This window comes from Boleophthalmus pectinirostris, unplaced genomic scaffold, assembly GCF_026225935.1.
Source record: "Boleophthalmus pectinirostris isolate CB_2022bp ecotype Guang Dong unplaced genomic scaffold, ASM2622593v1 HiC_scaffold_17, whole genome shotgun sequence".
NCBI classification, from domain to species: Eukaryota; Metazoa; Chordata; class Actinopteri; order Gobiiformes; family Gobiidae; genus Boleophthalmus; species Boleophthalmus pectinirostris.
Window position 1 is genome coordinate 10166882 of NW_026571115.1, and position 17026 is coordinate 10183907.

General features: G+C 37.0%; 3 protein-coding genes across 3 annotated transcripts in view; 2 read left to right on the plus strand and 1 right to left on the minus strand.

The window, feature by feature from the left end:
* Nucleotides 1-17026, minus strand: part of nkiras2 (NFKB inhibitor interacting Ras-like 2) — a 179088-nt gene that overhangs the window by 16046 nt on the left and 146016 nt on the right. The gene's annotated exons all lie outside the window — the stretch shown is intronic.
* Nucleotides 16-8330, plus strand: odad4 (outer dynein arm docking complex subunit 4). Its single transcript, XM_020926461.2, has 11 exons — nt 16-336; nt 409-540; nt 1113-1266; nt 1382-1443; nt 3089-3248; nt 3921-4133; nt 4726-4933; nt 5007-5093; nt 6311-6507; nt 7029-7129; nt 8098-8330. The coding sequence occupies exons 1-11, from the start codon at nt 211-213 to the stop codon at nt 8149-8151; spliced, it is 1494 nt and encodes a 497-aa protein (XP_020782120.1). The 5' UTR covers nt 16-210; the 3' UTR covers nt 8152-8330.
* On the plus strand, nt 9391-15505 carry cnp (2',3'-cyclic nucleotide 3' phosphodiesterase). The gene is made up of 4 exons (XM_020926414.2): nt 9391-9528; nt 11958-13247; nt 13493-13623; nt 14886-15505. Exons 2-4 carry the CDS (start codon nt 11996-11998, stop codon nt 15336-15338), a joined length of 1836 nt encoding a protein of 611 aa, XP_020782073.2. The 5' UTR covers nt 9391-9528; nt 11958-11995; the 3' UTR covers nt 15339-15505.

Genomic DNA, 17026 nt, shown 5'->3' on the forward strand with positions numbered 1-17026 from the left:
TTCCAAGTTAAACGAGCTACAGCAGTTACACCAGTTCGCCACACGAAGGCGCTACTTCCCCTTTCTTCGAGTTCCTTTCTTCGTCTTTGTTTTTGTTCCGTTGCTAGGAGACCACTTAGCTACTTTCGTGTTTTCATCAATGACTTTTTATTGTTAATTTCTCGTGATAAAACTCAGTTTATTGAAAAACTGTATAAATAGGATAGTAGAATGTCGGATACGGATTTAGGCAACGAGGATGCCAACTCAAAAAGCGTTTTATACACTTTTGTATCTGATGGAGACTGGATGTATCACAAAGGCGAGTACAAGAAAGCCATAGAAAGCTACATGAAGGTAAATGAGCAACTAATAAACATCGTGCTTATTTAATGTAATATGCTAATTATCTATTATTATTATTTTTAGATACTGTCAATTAGACCAGAGGACAAAAGTTGCCATGTTGGTATTTCTAAATGCCATTTGTCGATGGGTAACCCTGAATTGGCTCTGAAGGAAGCAGAGAATTCACTCAAGGCAGACAAGACATATTTTGAGGTACTGTATTATTGTTAGCCTGTTAATTGCTATTAGATTTAAATGTATTGAATTCAAAGTGTTCCAAGTGGTAGTTTCTTCAAATATTATTTTTACAATTACTTGAGTAATTATTTTGTACTTCGGTTTGAGTAATATTCTTGCATGTGGGCTCACGGTACTTTTTGACCACTCTACTCACCTCTGACTATGAGATAAACATTAAAATAAACATTTCTAGAGCATAATGGCCATTTGTCTATAAACCAGGGATGTCCAAGTTTTTTTCCTCTTTGGGCCAAAATTACTGCACATTAGCCAAATCTAAGGGCAGTTTGCACATAAATATGTTCTTCTGCAAAAAAAAAAAAAAATTAAAATCAATTAAATTGACTCTAAATATTAGTACAGGATTGGACTCCTTCCCATCTCACAAGAGTCTTTATGATAAAACCGTTTAATTAAAATCTCAGAGCTCATTTTGCTGGTCAAAGTAAATCACCTGGAGGTTCGAGTTTGGCCCGTGACCCCCACTTTGGACAACTACACTCTAAACCAAGACTAAAGTGTGTGTGTGCTGGTGTGTTTTGCAGGGATTGCATCAGAAAGCAGAAGCGCTGTATTACATGGGAGAATTTGAATTTGCCAAAGTGTGTAATCACAGAGGGCTCAAGATTCGACCTGAGATACAGGAGTTCAGAGTAGGCATCCAGAAAGCTCAGGAGGCCATAGAAAACACAGCAGGATGTAAGTCTATTTTCAATAAAAAATGAAAAATAAATAAATAAACAAACGCATGAGTAATGTTCACCTTCAAATCTTAATGACATATCCTTAAATCCTTTATTGTATTACTGTCCAGCTCCATCTTCAGTGAAACTTGAAAGCAAAGGAGATCTCAGCTTTTTCCAAAAAGATGACGAGGTAATGTTATCTGATGTTTATTTTTTTTCTTGTAGAGACACTGTGGGCCTTGCAGAATAGTGCTAGTCAGACATTATTAGTGTGCACTCATGGGTTTCAACTTCCTGTTTATAGGCAACATTTTGGGAATTTTTGACAATTCATAAATTACAATATTGTATATTGTATTTAAATTGCTATTTGTTATGGCGATGGTGTTAACTTTTCATCACTTTGAAACCCATGATTATAGGTTAATACTGTCAATTGTATTAAGTCTCCAAATTCTTAAATATTGGTTTATAAAGAGACTTATTACCCAATTACTAGTAGCGGAGAGGTGAATAATTATAGCTCAGTCAAAAAGCTGCTGGAGCTGTGATGCTAACTGGAATCTCTACTCTGTTTGAAGCTCTGTTACTCAAATTAGATTTTAATCTGAGGTTTAATTTAACATAATCTTACCAGAAAGACTTGACTTGGTTGCAACTATCAGATCGGATTTGGAAATGGTCTCCTACACATAAAATTACAGGCACAAGATAGTTAGCATTACCCAACAGTATTTCAGTTTGTCACTGTGACCTATGTGTTGAAAATCAAACACCTAAAAAGGACTGTGAAGGCTCATACTCATGGCTCCTGAAAATGTGATTTAATCTATTTTGTGTTTTTTCTTGAGTTTTCAAACAATCTAAAAACGTATCAGGCTCTGTTTGCTGATGTGTGCAGTATGTCATCATGGTAACGACTGAGCATTCCACTACAGATATGCATATAGAACACCCCAACGTGATCTCACTGCAAAGTGTCAGTAGTAATGCAGAATGTTAGCTCATAGATAGCATTTAGAGTATTGATCAGTTCAGAAGCTTAGGGTGAACAGCCAAGTACGCCCATTTTCCAGAAGGTATGACAGTTTTATCCCTACTGACAGCACCTTTTATACTCTTGTGTGTGGCAAGGAAAAGAACTCACCTTGCTTTTGTGAATGGTAATGGGATTGCTAATGGGAGTGGGAGGTAATTGGTGCTTATCACTACTTCACTGCCAATGTGTGAATGTGACTGAAGTGCGGTTGCCATGGATACTAGTGCAATCAAACCAATTATAATTAAAGGGCCCATATTACACTATTTTCTGATCTGTGTTATAATGTTGTTTCCACATCACAAACATATCTGGAATTGTGTTTTGTTTCATTCACACATGTTTAACACACAAACCCTGCATATTTAGGCTTAGTTCTTCTCTCAAACAGGAAAGCACCCTGTCCCACCTTGTGATGTCATGTGGTAATACAGGAAAAGCTCCACTGTGTTTTTAAACTCCATGCACCTTCACTAGAATCATTTGGATTATTTCTGGTCTGGAATTTCCAATGTCTTCTAAACTAAAGGTAAAAGGAGCCGTTAACTTGAAAACTACCACTTCATGACATGACAAGGTGAAACATTTTGAGTTTTGGAGATGTAGACATATTAATAATACAGTACTCAAACGTGTGAATGAAACAAAAGACAACTCCAGGTCTGTTTTTTAGAACATTATAACATGGCTTAAAGCTCAAAAGAGTCAATTTTGCGCAATACGGGCCCTTTAAACTTTGATTACTACAAATTTATCAAATTTAACATCATTGTTATTGTCTTATTTTTTTCCACAGGTGAGGAGAAAGTACCCAGCCACAGCTATACAACAAATGATGGTAGAAAAGAAACCGCAAGCGACAGCAAAAAAAATAAAAAATGATAAAAAAGACAAGCAGTTTTTGGGAGAGTTTTATGACGATAAAAAATACCTGGAGGAACTTCTAAAACACAAAGGTAATGGTACTAACATAAGAACATAGGGCTCCAACTAACTAATTATTTTAGCAGTCGGGTAGTCAGACGATCCTTTCTATTGTAGATTTGAGATTTTCAAAACACATTTTTCACCAAATAAAGTCAAAATATGATGACTGAAGGCTTCAAAATAGAGGATATTTATGAATAACAAAAATCAGAAATAGAACATTTTAGTTTAATAATGTAACTTTCTTTGTTATACCAAATCTTTTAACTTTGGGTTTAGTATTTGTATAATCCAAGGACTGTATATAAATGGACATAGCTAACATGCTATGTTCCAAACAGGAAGTGAGTATGGACAAGCTTCTGGCTCCATCTAACTTTAAATTGAAAAGTTGTCACCCCTCTCTCTGAAACTGCTACTGTGAACTGTCATTTTTGTCTTAAAATGTTCAAATTAACCCACTTTACATGATCTTGGTGCTTTACCTGCACTATTTTGTGCGTAAATAAATTTGTAATATGTAACTGGCTCCAAATTTCCCTCTATAACTGCTAGCCTTGGTGAGCTTTTGACTCTATGGTACTTCTTTATACAGTCTATGATATAATCCAGATAACAATGAACATATACCATATTAATTCTTGAACAAAACATATTTCTGTGGTTACAAAATAACCTTAGTGATTTTTTATGGATTTTAGATCTGAGTAAAGTTGTTACAAAGAAAGGAGAGAGTCTGCAGGACGTGATCAAAGGCTCCCTCAGTTACCTGGAGACCCGCTCTGAGTTTAGGAATAATGAGAAGCCGATCGTGGTGCAAAAAGGAGGAAAGTCCAACCACAAAGTGACCAGGCCCAAGTCCGGCTCCGAGCACACGCAGATCTTCAGGAAGCGCCTGGAGGAGATTGAATCAGGTAAAGACAACAAGGCAAACCCAGGAATAAAGGCATTTATTATCATATATAAAAACATTCTAGACTAGCAGCAGGTAATAAATAATTTCTGGTGGAGAGCCAGCCACCTGCTTGTTTCCATGGAGATATTATGGTTTGGTTTGGTTGGTCAATGTCAGAATGCTTGTTTTTCTAGATACTTTTGAGCTATAAACCCACCTGTAATTTAATACATGGAAGGTAGAGAAGGTAGAGGTCCCCAATCAAAAAGTTACATAGTGCACTTTTGAGCTTATCTATCTCCATGGACATAAGTACACTAAGTGACACAAGAAAGCCGAGTTACAAGGCAGGTCTGTGATGAGATTACCCCGCTCACTTTAAAAATGCAGGTTTTACAAGAGATTTTTGAAAAAAAGAAAACATTAAAAAAAACATAAAAAATAAAAAAGTATTAGGCCATACTATGGAACATTCCAGGCAAGGCAAGAACATCTCCATGGTGACAAGGCGGTGTTACAGTTTAAGTCTAGAATTGCAGTGATAACAATATTTGTATACTTATGTTTGTTTGTCAGCTTAATCTGTAATTAATGTATTGTATTTTTTTTAGAGTTGATGTGTGGCAATGCAAAAGCCAGTCTAAAAAAGGCTGAAGAACTCATGAAAACTGTGCAGTCCTGGTCTCCAAAAGACGTACCAGATAAAAATGAGTTTTCAGAAATTGTTCATAGATGTATTGGAAACGCTCACTTCAAACTCGGAGACCTGGACAAAGCGCTGGACCACTACCGCAAAGATCTGGAGTTCGGAAACAAATGGTGAGACACTAAAAATAGTTGTGTATTGCCAAACATGGTCCCAAAGGTGCTGCATGATCTCTCTTGTCAACAGCAAACTTCGCGCCGACCGGTCAAGGGCACTGGATGACATGGGGCGTGTGTATGCACAAATGGGGCAGTTGGAGCAGGCTATTGAGTGGTGAGTCAATGAGTAACTGACACATACCTTTGTGAGGAAAATAGTCAACAAGCTAGTTAGACATGAGAACTATATACAGCAGAGGTAATGCAAAACTTACATGAAAAAAGGTCTACAGCTAATCCTCAGTAAAAGCATGTGGTTTGGACTTGAGAATAAAATGTGAATATATTTTACATTAAAGGACAATGATAAAATGATGATACTTTGCAGTGACATCACTCTGGGGGTGTACTATAATGTGTTTCTATTGGCGGAATGTTCATCAGTTACCACAAACACATGCAAAAACGTTTTAAAATCATCTGAAAAAATACAAAATGGATTTAAACAACAGATTTTCAGGAAAATGCTCGCTTATGACTACTTAACATATCTTAAACATATCATCTCACCTGCAGTTCCAACCAAGTCATCTCTTTCTGGTCAGATTGTGTTAAAATAAAGCTCAGATTAAAGTCTAACTTGAGTAGCAGAGCTTCTAACAGAGCAGTGCTTCCAGTTAGCTTCACACCCCCAGGGAATGTTGATGACATCAGCTGCAAAGTATCAATTGTTTATGTTTAGGAAAATCAATATAGAAAGCCATTTGTATCACTAGAGGCTTGTGTGCAACATATTTTTATTTCTTTACAGTCTATGGTCTGCCTTAACTGTGCCATTACTGACACCTACTGGAGTAATTTGGTATTACATTTGTAATAGAAAATTTAATGTAAGTGCCACACATAAATGAAAATGTAGCTGGAAGAACATTACAAAATTAAAAGTTATTGGGAGGTGCCTTTTTATTGCAAATATGTCCAGGGTGCCACATATCCATAAGCAACAGAAGAAACTAGAAAAAGAAAATACTCTGAACTACTTGTCGCTTGGTAGACTTAGACAAACTTTACTGATCCACAAGGGAAATTATTTGGACACAGTAGCTCACACATCAAAATATTATAAAAACAAAGAGAAAAAACATAAACAGTAATAATACATTCTAAGCAAGTAGCAAAAATAGCAAGAGTTTGGTGTCCGATATGGCATAATTATAGAAATGTATATGTACAAAAAAGTAACAATAAAATACTGAAATATAGTAATACACATATATCTGAGTTATATAGAGGAAGTCGTGCGGAAAAAGAGTGCAGAGATGATAAGATGATTGACAGGACATAGGGTTATCTGTTAGTTTGGCTCATATTCATTGTCTTTCACTTGTTCAGTCAGGAGAAGAGGATTCCCTGGGTGCATGATGCAGAGGAGAAGATTTGGGTGTTTTATGAGCTCGGCTGCTTGTATCTGGAATTGAACCGATTTGAAGAAGCCAGATATTGTGGTCTCCGCTCGGTCACAGCAGCAGAGGACACTGGGGATGTCCAGTGGCAGATGAATTCAAATCTTCTAGTTGCACAATCTGAAAGTAATTATTTTATATATATCATGTCATCATATTATATTTAATATGATGCAAAATTGACTCTTGCCATGTACTAATGTTGTTACCTCATCAAAAACATATGTGAAGTTGTGTTTTGTTTCATTCACACGTTTGACTAATCCTTTATTATTAGTCTGTCCACATCTGCAAATTTCAAAATACTCTGTTTCCCCTTGTAATGTCATGAAGTGGTAGTTTACAAGTTAACAGCTACCTTTTATCTTTTGTTTAGAGGAGATGGGCAATTTCAGAGTTGAAATCATCCAAATGATTCTAGTGAAGGTGTGAGGAGTTTCCTGTATTACCACATGACACCTGAGTGTTTTCTATTTGAGAGAGGAAGTTAACTTAAATATGCAGGTCTTGTGTGTTAGACATGTGTGAATGAAATTATACATAACTCCGAGTGTGATAAGGAAACAATATTATAACACAGATCAGAAAATAGCATAATATGGGCTATTTAATTTGATCCTAAACTGTTTTTTTCTGTTTGACTGTAGTGAAACTTGGAGATTATGAGTCCTCTGTCTCCCATTTTGAGAAAGCTCTAAGCCACGCCAAAAAACAAGAGGATGTCTCAGCTACAAATGCTATTCAAGAGGTAATTTATCATGGTGAAAGTAGTATGTTTTACAGATACACTAGCAAAAGAAATAATTAAAAGTATCACATTGTAAAGTAGTAAAGTACTGAACTAGGGCTGAACGATTTGAGTAAAATATTATATGATAATATGGGACTTTCTTCTTAGAAACATTGAGATTTGATTTGACATTTATTTTTTAATAATAGGATTATACTTAAAGTTCCTATTTTAAACACGCCCATAAGAACTGACAAAAAGACTCAAATAGGAACTGACAAACTAATACAAGAATCACATTTCAGAATATGTTTGTACAGATTTAAACTACAGGCTTCAAAGTTTCTATGTGGAAGAAGACAGGATATTTAGTTTTTTGTAGAAGAAATGTTGGTACTTCAAAAACTGTAGCCTAATACTGAAATACCCATGTTAAAGTTGCATTGTGTAACTTTTCTGGTGGAGGGTCTGTCAAATGCTTTTCTCTGTGGAGATGTTATTGCTTTGTCTAGAATGTTTCACAGTATGGTGTTAATTTCTATTGTCATGGTGAGCAAACCAGACCAAGTTACAGGTCAGATCTGTGGAGAGGCAACCCCGCTCACAGTCAGAATGCCTGTTTTTCTTGGTATTTTTGAGCTATGAAGGCTGCTGTAATTGCATAAATGTAAGGTAGAGCTGTTTAATGTAATTTTGTGGAACATTCCAGGCAGAGCAATGACATATCCATAAAAACAAGCACGTGATGGTACTCTAGCGAAAAAGTTACATATTGCTTATTTAAATAATAGGGTAAAAAAAGAAAACTAATTTTAGAAGTATTAACAGGTCAGATGTAGAAGCCTGGAGAAGACATAAAATTTCTGAACACTTCTCTCTGTGTGTATATATGTATGTATATATATGTATATGTGTATATGTGTGTGTATATATATATATATATATATATAAAATTCTATTATTATATTATGCCCTATGTTTTGCAGGCCCTGGATGAAGCAAAACAATGTCTAACACAAAATGAGGACGTTCCCCTATAAAGGTCATTAAAGTATTAATAGTTGTTTTCCTGAAATTTAAAACTGCATGTTTAACTGTTCCATGAATAATAAATATAACTATGCAGAGGCTGGACTAGTGCATTTGTCAGCAGAATGTTTGAGATCATTAATAATTGTGGTGGAATTTTTATTTATTGGTTTATTATTTGGGAAATATCTCACTGATAAGAAAACTGAAATTACACTTCATTAATAAAATGCCAAAAGTTCATACACTTTCTATACTCAGGCTTACAGTACACTGCTTTTACTGCCTGATACTTCCTCTTCTCTTTACAGTAGTCCTATATTTGTACCAGGAAGAAATTTACATGTTGTTAAGTCAGATCTTTCGGTCACAAAAACCCTCAGAACTTATGCAGCGTAATGTTTCTTTTATGTTATAGAATAGAGACAATAAAACTGTGACAGCCCATACAATAAACAATGCTATGGAGAGAAATGGTCTGATCTACAAAAGCTTATTGAGGGACTGACTTGATTACTTGGTCCGCCAGAACCACACACTGACCAAACTGTAGAAGGGAAAGGCTGGTCAGCCAAACGATATGACAAATTTGCGTGTTTGTGTCTTTAGGTGAGATGTGTCATTAATTTGCATAGGTGAGACACACTATGCAAATTAATATAGTTTTCAACAGTTTGTAACAGAAAGGGCATCCAGTGTAAAATATTTTAGATTTTCCATATAGTGACCATGACAAATCACTACAGAACAAACCATTAACTTTGTGCAGTGTTCACAGTCTCCTAATACAAGCTGGGTGCAGTGTCTTGACAAAGAGCACAGTGATAGTACTGCTTGATCGTGGGCTTCAAACACTGGTTGTACCATCAACCTCCCCTTCCCATAGACTACTACTACTACTACTACTACTACTACTACTACTACTACTACTACTACTACTACTGCTGCTGTTGCTGCTGCTGCTGCTACTAGTATTTATTTAACTACTGAAATATATCAACTTTCAAGGAAGCTCTGGAAAAGCATACAAATTGCATACAAAGTGAAGCCACAATACTACAACTACTACTACTACTACTATTCATACAATACTAGAATAATTATTTCTACAAGTTGCTTCTATATTTCTATTAATTACATTTACTGACTTTGTTTTAGTTTAATTGTCAGGAATACCAAAACATTTCTACCACCTCACGTTGTACTACATCCCGCACCCCTTCGCGCGCTGCTGTTCCGGCTGTGATTGGGCGTGTCTTTAGCCTTGCCCACTTTCGCACGTTTTTTTCGTGAAGAGGAAAGCGTGGAGTCTACGCCGCGGATCTGCCTTGTCATTGCAATCACAGCCGGAGAAACGCGTGGTCAGCAGCTGCACCGCCACACAACTGGTAAGCTGTTAGCATATTTAGGCATTAAAACTATCCCATTCAAACGTACTTCTAACGTTTTGTACAAAATTAGCACTAGGCTAGCTGGTGTTGTTTGCACGCGGGAGGCTAAATTGTTTAAAACGTGGCATGTGCGTGAAGCTAAATGCAATCTAGTGTTTTGTCTACTGCCTGTGTCTGTGCCACTCCCCGCTTGGCAGCACTGGCAAACTCCTAATACAATGCCCAATTAAATAATCAATAATGCAAATTTATCGTAGCGTTTTGTAATCAAATCATGTAACCTAATTTAGCACTGAAATATTACAACACAAAGCAGGTCTATATAATAAACAAATGCAAAAATACAATGCCTATTTTGAGTTTAAGGAAAAATATATTCAATTACATGCATGTGGTTGTTGTTTCCGTTTAATCTCGTGACAGTTTTGGTTTCAGTTCTTGTTTTAGCAAAATAAATGCGACAGATGTGGACGCCACGCAATGGGATACAGTGCTTTCTTCGAATCAATTACTTTCCCTGATGGCCCCATTTTAGCTGCTCTTTGTCTGGAGATTACCCACAATGCCAGTACCCCCCAGGCGTCATTTTCGCCCATATTCTGCTCCCATTTGGCATATTTACTGTGCCACATACGTGTGTCCAGAATCTAAAACCATCTCACATGACATGGTAGCATTTTATAATGATTTAAAACATCCAAATATTAACTTTAGCTGGTGTTTTATGGCTGTAAAAGAGAACAGCCTGGTTTGCATTTGATAAGATGCCAATTTTGCATGTGAAATTACTTCCTCTTTTTTCCGAAATTAGATAAACACAAAGGTTAGGGTTATTGAAATAAAGAAACTCCTAATAAGTTTATTTCTACAAAATAGTTCTGAAATGTGTGTAGTTCTTGTATTAATTTAGCAGTTCATATTTCACTCTTCTCCTCAAATACTGAAGCTTCTTCTGGATCTTTTCAGCATGTTAACTTTGAACAAAATCCTTCTTTTAAAACAGAAATTGCAAATCTAATCGCAATTATTTTCAGAAATTATTTAGCCTGAAATGAGAAGACCACATTGTCATTTGTTTGGTTTGGTTGTGTTGAAACTATTTATTTATGAACTAACACTACTAACAAAAATATGTATTGTTTTTGCATTTTCAGTTAGTAAAAGTGTACGTGTTAAGAAGAAATATCTACTTTTACTGTCAAAAGGAGATATTATTGCAATAATAAAACCACATATCCTATCACATGCTTCCCTAATATTGTGCAACTTTAAATCTAAATCTGTTCTTGTTCCTCTATGGCAAACATTACAGGAATTATACTGAATAATAGTACAAATACAATCTTGAATAACAAAGTAAAAATAAGAATATACTATATTATGTTTTATTTATTTTGAATTCGAAGTGAGTTTGAATATATTTAGGTCCTTTTCACCTCATTCATTGTTTATTTATAAACTTGGGCAGAGCATGATTGGCTCTCATTCAAGGACAAAGGTTAGCAAGCCTGTTTCCACAGTTTCATTTATCTTGCATCACTCAATTAAATGGTAACTTATTTTGGATTAAAAATTTTAGTTTTAATTCGGAATCCAATGCAACTCTTGGACTGCACTTACTCTGCTGTCAGTTAGGGGTGTGCAAAAAAATATTGAAATGGCAATATACCGTGATATATTGATATAAGATATCAATATATCACTAAGAGTGTCTTTTAGCAATTGTTTTTTGACTGCACTACTATTCTGTTGCTTATTTAGTTGAAGGAAACTTGTTTATGCAATACTCTTGACATATTCGCTGTGTTGATGCTTAAAATAGGTGTATTTCATATTAACATTGCACAAGTAATTATTTAATAAGGAAATATTGTGGCTAAAATGTATTTGGTTCTTAAAAAGCAACAATATCGATAATAAAATGAATTTGCCATATTATGCTAATCTAGTATCGTAGACCATGTATCATATCGACTCCTCAGAGACCCTGTGATTCCCAGCTCTACTGCCACCCTCAACTCAACTGCAAAGTGACCACAGGCATTGTAACATAAATGTCACTAACAAAAGTATGATAATGCTATCATGTTATGATGTAAATTAATGCAGCATAATTCTATTGTGAGTACTTCTGCAATCTATTCTTTGTTTTCATATCAGGTTTCTGTCCAGAGAGCACATTTTAAAACATTTCAAACATTTGAGGGAAGACTGAAATATGAACAGATAAACCAATACAAGAATCCAATGAATTTCAGAGCATGTTGATACAGGGCTAGCAGATTTTGTAAGATTTTTTACTGTCATTGAAACTGCCATTTCAATTTGATGGCAGTCTGATCTTGTTTGATCTTGTCTCAGTTTAAAAACACTGAAAAACTAAATGCTATGTCAATCTCTATTTACTTATACATTATTTGTTTTAGGTGAATGCTGGTGTTTGTAATTGCACTATAAAGACGATATGGATACTGAACAGAGTGGTGAGGTCGTGGAGGTTTCAGACTCCCCACAGGAAGAAACTGAAACTCAGAAAGAAGTTGTGTCCAAAGTGGAGAGTCCAGCTGACACTGAGACACCAGCTACTACTGTTACTGCTAATGGAGATGATGAACAAGTTAACGGCCACTCTGAGGTTGAAGTTGTAAATGATGTTGGTACAGAAGAAGCAGATGTGAAGGTAGAAGATGACGCCAAAATGGAAGATAATGTTCCCGAAGAAGAGCCAAAGGAGGAGCCAGCAGCAAGCCTCTCTGATAAGGAAGGCATAGCTAAAGATCTGGGCAAAGATGATGATGGCAACCAGCCTGAACAAGAGGAGAAGAAGGTTGAGCAGGCACCAGTAAATGAAACCATAGCTGAACCAGTTGTTGCGCAAGAGCCAGTAGAGACACCACCACCAAAAGAAGAGGAAAAAGTGGTTGAAAATGTTGAGGTGCCGAAAGAGAAAGGAGAACCCAAGGAGGAAGAAAAGATGGTGGAAGAAGATAAAGAGAAGACTGAAGAATCTAAAGGAGAGGTTAAGGAAAAATCTGACACGGTTGAAGCCGAGGTAGCCCCAACAGCAGCAGCAGAAACGGCAGCAGAAGATGGAAAATCAGAAGTGAAAGAGCAAGAAGAAGATCCAACTCCTGCAGCTGGCTCCTTGGCGTTTGCCATTTTGGAGCAAGACAAAACCAAAGATACATTCAAAACCACACGTACCTTGGTGGTCCTCCGTGGTCTACCTGGAAGCGGTAAAACTTTCCTGGCTCGTGCTATAGCCGAAGCTTATAAAGACCAATGCTCAATCTTAAGCGCTGATGACCATGATGTGAAACCGGGCAGTGCTGATGGTTACAAAGCATTCGATGAAGCGATTGTAGCTAAATGCAGCGCCGAATCTCCATCGCTTATTGTTGTGGATGACACAAATCACACCCAGGATCGGCTGGCCCATTTGAGGGGAATTGCCAAACAGCACCGGCTTGTGGCGATCTTCCTGGAGCCAAAGACGGAGTGGAGCAGAGACGCCACACAGCTGACCAAAAAGACCAAGAAAGGGTTAGAGCAGGCCAAGTTGGAGACCTTGAAAAAGGTTTACGAGGAAATGTCGATTCCTCTCTATTTTGGGTGGTTTCTCTTCTGCACAGTTCAAGACCAGGTCAGAGAGAAGTCAACGGACTTTCTCAAAGTGTTGGAGGGTTTGGAGAGCTTCAAGAAACACATAAGTGACTGTAAGTATTGTAGTCTTAGTTTTAGTTTATTGTTGTTTATTTTGTTCCCTATTATATATCTAAAATTTTTTGCTTTATTAATCTAAATTTTTGTTCCTGTCTCCAGTAAGATTTCCATATCACCCTTTCCCATTTTTCTGTATACATTTTGGTGTTGGATAATGCAATGTGTTCAAAGAAATATTTAGCAGAAACTCGGAAATGCTGTTATCTAATAAAATAATATTCTGTCATGTGTTTTTTAGTCAGTGGGAAGGAGGAGGAGAAGGAGGTGGACCTAGAGCAGTACTTCAAAGCCAAAAGAACTCTTCACTGCACCACCAAGTTCACAAACTACGGGAAAGCAGAAGGATCCAAAGAGTATACTGAGAAACAAGTGAGTACAACAGTAAAATCAATATCTGTGACATCTGGTATAAAGATTTGATGTCCAGGTGCTGCAGTGGGATTGTCTAATGCAAAAATCTCATACTTCTCACACCAAGTAGCCCCAAAATGTACCTTTCAGAGTACTACCAGATGTAAGCCAGGTCTAAACTAGGACTGAACCAGGACTAAAATTAGATTAGATTATTACCACAGTATTTTTTACCAGGAAATTGCCTAAAGGAGGACTAACAAGTGAATCAAATGGACTGTAAATTAAGCAAATGTTAGAACTGTAGAGTGCCTTGGATACCACTAGGAGGAGGTGGCACCACCACAGTTTGTGGAACACTGGTCTAGTTAGCTCTTCAGACCCATCAAATGCAATAAATAAGTCTTTCTACATATATAATAGTATACAGTTTTTTTTTTCTTTTTTGTTTTGTTTAGTTTTTTTTTACTATTCCAGGTATGAAAATACTCAAAACAGTTTACCTAAGAATATTGTTACCTTTTGAGTTCAAGACTTATTGCCAGAGATAATCAATTTTATCTTTGAGCTGTAACTTTAAAGGGGCACTGTGTAACTTTTCTGGTGGAGGGTCCATGACCTGCTTCTCTCCATGGAGATATTGCCTGGAATCTTCCATAGTCTGGCATTACACTTATTTATCTCTACGAGGACAGCAGGTAACATCATAGGACCAAATCACATCTGTAGAGAGGTGAGCCCACAGCCTCACAGTAAGAATGGAAATTTGTTTTGGTCAATAATAAACATGTTATTGAGTAAATGCAAGATGGATACTTTAAATGCCATACTGGGACATTCCAGACAAAAATTATAACATTTACATGGAGACAAGCATGTGGCAGACCTTCCACCAGAAAAGTTACACAGTGCACCTCTATGAATCTTTAAAAAAAAAAAAAAAAAAAAAAGGAAAAATCTGAAACTCACTCAATTATCTGTCTTAATTTTCATTTTCAGCCCTTTCCCTGTATAAATTTTTTTTTTCCATTTCAGCTTTATAATTTATCTTATTAATTAATCCTACTCACGCACACACACACATACACACTCCCACACCCATATAAGGAACAAAGGAACAGAGCCATTCTTATTGTTTCATCTCACCCTTTAAACTTTGATGTATGCATTCCCCATTTCTTCAATTCATAATGTCTTTTATTGTTGTATTGTCTGTAATATCACAATGAAATATAATAAGTTAAATCAGGCCATTCTCATACTACTCTTTATTTTTTCAGGTTGTGCAAGATCTGTACAGCTCTGTCTCTGAACTCTCCCTGAGTGCTCTCTTCGTTACTCCACGCACGGTTGGCGCTCGTGTGTCCCTGTCTGAGGACCAGCTTCAGCTCTGGCCCGACGACGCTGAAAAGGAGGCGGAGTCTTTTGTCCCGGGTGCTGCCACTTTACCCCCCGGGAGCCGCGCCCACGTCACTCTTGGTTGTGCTGATGGAGTCAAGCCTGTTCAAACCGGCTTCGATCTCCTCCAAATCCTTATGCTCCAGAAAGATGGCCAGCAGGGGGAGCAAGTGGACATCGACCCAGGCACGCTCACCTATTACGGGGAAGGAAGGTGGTATCTCGCACTCAAAGAGCCAATCTGTGCAGCCGCTTGCTTCTCTAGTGCTTACAAACCAAAAGCACCTGGCACAGGTAAAAAGGAAAAGAAGAAGGTGAAATGCAGCATTCTTTAAAACATGGTAACTCAATATTGTCAGCCTCATAGCGTAACTACCTAGGTTTTTTTTTTTTTTTCTGTAGGCCTGTCACAATGATATTGAAGTGTGATATATTACTGACGAACATATAGACCATAAACAATAATACTAAAACCATTGTACATGTACAATATGTTTACAAAAAAATGCTAAACTTATGAAATGACAGACTGAGACACTTTTGGCTGTTGGCATCTATAATGAGTCATTCTTAATACAACCCCCTATAAAGCTCATATCTTAGAACAGAACAGAAGATGGCAAAATGTTCCTCACTTCTACAAAGAAAAAGTACACAAAATAAACATTATGTACCAAAAATTATTGTTTGAATGGAAAGTTGATATAGTAATTAGGACCTTTTGACATTGGCTTCATCTTTGATCGAATAGAAAACATTTTTAGAGCCAAAAAACACCGAACCGCACCATTAATTTTAGTAACATTGGCAGTTTCATTTCCTGTTTTTTACAAAAATCTAAAAAAAAATGATTTGGGTAATTATGCTATGAGGCTAACGATTTAAAAGAGAATATGTTGGAGTCAGTGGAAGGCGAATGCGTTTGAGCAACTACATCAAAAAAGCCAAACCAGAAAACCGTGCCTTTGTGAATTATTTGCACCACAACCTGAGATGCCTTTTGTACCATTTTCAGGCTAGTTATGACTTCAGTTACATCCACCAAGTGTTGTGAGCTGCAATTTTGGTACTAATTAACAACTGCATAAATCTTAACCCCAGACAGGGCAGTAGACATTAGAGTGGGATCCGAGTGAGGCTTCTTGCCCCAGGCCCCCAAATTTCTGTCGACGGGCCTGACCATAGATACCCCAGTTCAATCCACTCCCAATAATACTAGTTAGGAACAGTTATAGCATGATGGACAAACATTTCAACTGCATCTTTAGCTGTCTGCATCATAGATAATCTTACGTACGCTAGTGGTCAATACAATTCAGGATGTGTAATTTTGTGGCAGCTTTAGCAAGCGACTTAATTGTAGCATATGGGCCAAAGTTAAAGGTACGCTTTGTAACTTTTCTGGTGGAGGGTCTGTCTACATTTTTGTCTCCATGACGAGGTAATTGATGTGCGAGGGTATGTTTCACAGTATGGTTATTAAACTCGACTATCACCATGGAAACAAGCAGGAGATGCCACCAGACCAAGATGCTTTGAGCAATCAAAACACCCATAATTAAATGAATGGGACATAAATAAGTTTAATGCCACACTGTGAAACATTTCAGACCGTAATAACATCTCCATGGAGACAAGCAGGTAGGGAACCCTCTACCAGTTTATGCACCTTTTAAATGTGCACTATGTAACTTTTTTTTGTTGGGGGCCTGTCATGTGCTTGTTTCTGTGGGTATTTCAATGCTTTGCCTGGAATGTTCCACAGTATGACTTTAAAGAGCTCAGCCTTACATTTATTCAATTACAGCTGGCATTCTTACTGAGCAGGCTGCCTCTCCATAGATCTGACCTGTAACATGGTCTAGTTTACTCTCCATGAAAAGCATTTGACAGACCCTCCACCGGAAGTTACACAATGCACCTTTAAGTGGGTAAATGTATTTGAAGGACCTTTATGATGTTGTAGGATCTTACTTGTGAAGTGTTTGCACTGCCTAGTTTGAAAAGGGACCTTGTTGATTCC

What these genes read in the sequence shown, in the direction of transcription:
- odad4 (XM_020926461.2), top strand. Translation starts at nt 211, where the DNA reads ATGTCGGATACGGATTTAGGCAACGAGGATGCCAACTCAAAAAGCGTT. An exon ending in CCATAGAAAGCTACATGAAG is followed by an intron (nt 337 to 408) that starts GTAAATGAGCAA and finishes TATTATTTTTAG; the next exon opens with ATACTGTCAATTAGACCAGA. An exon ending in TTGGAGCAGGCTATTGAGTG is followed by an intron (nt 5,094 to 6,310) that starts GTGAGTCAATGA and finishes TCACTTGTTCAG; the next exon opens with TCAGGAGAAGAGGATTCCCT.
- cnp (XM_020926414.2), top strand. Translation starts at nt 11,996, where the DNA reads ATGGATACTGAACAGAGTGGTGAGGTCGTGGAGGTTTCAGACTCCCCA. An exon ending in CAAGAAACACATAAGTGACT is followed by an intron (nt 13,248 to 13,492) that starts GTAAGTATTGTA and finishes TGTGTTTTTTAG; the next exon opens with TCAGTGGGAAGGAGGAGGAG. An exon ending in AAGAGTATACTGAGAAACAA is followed by an intron (nt 13,624 to 14,885) that starts GTGAGTACAACA and finishes TTATTTTTTCAG; the next exon opens with GTTGTGCAAGATCTGTACAG.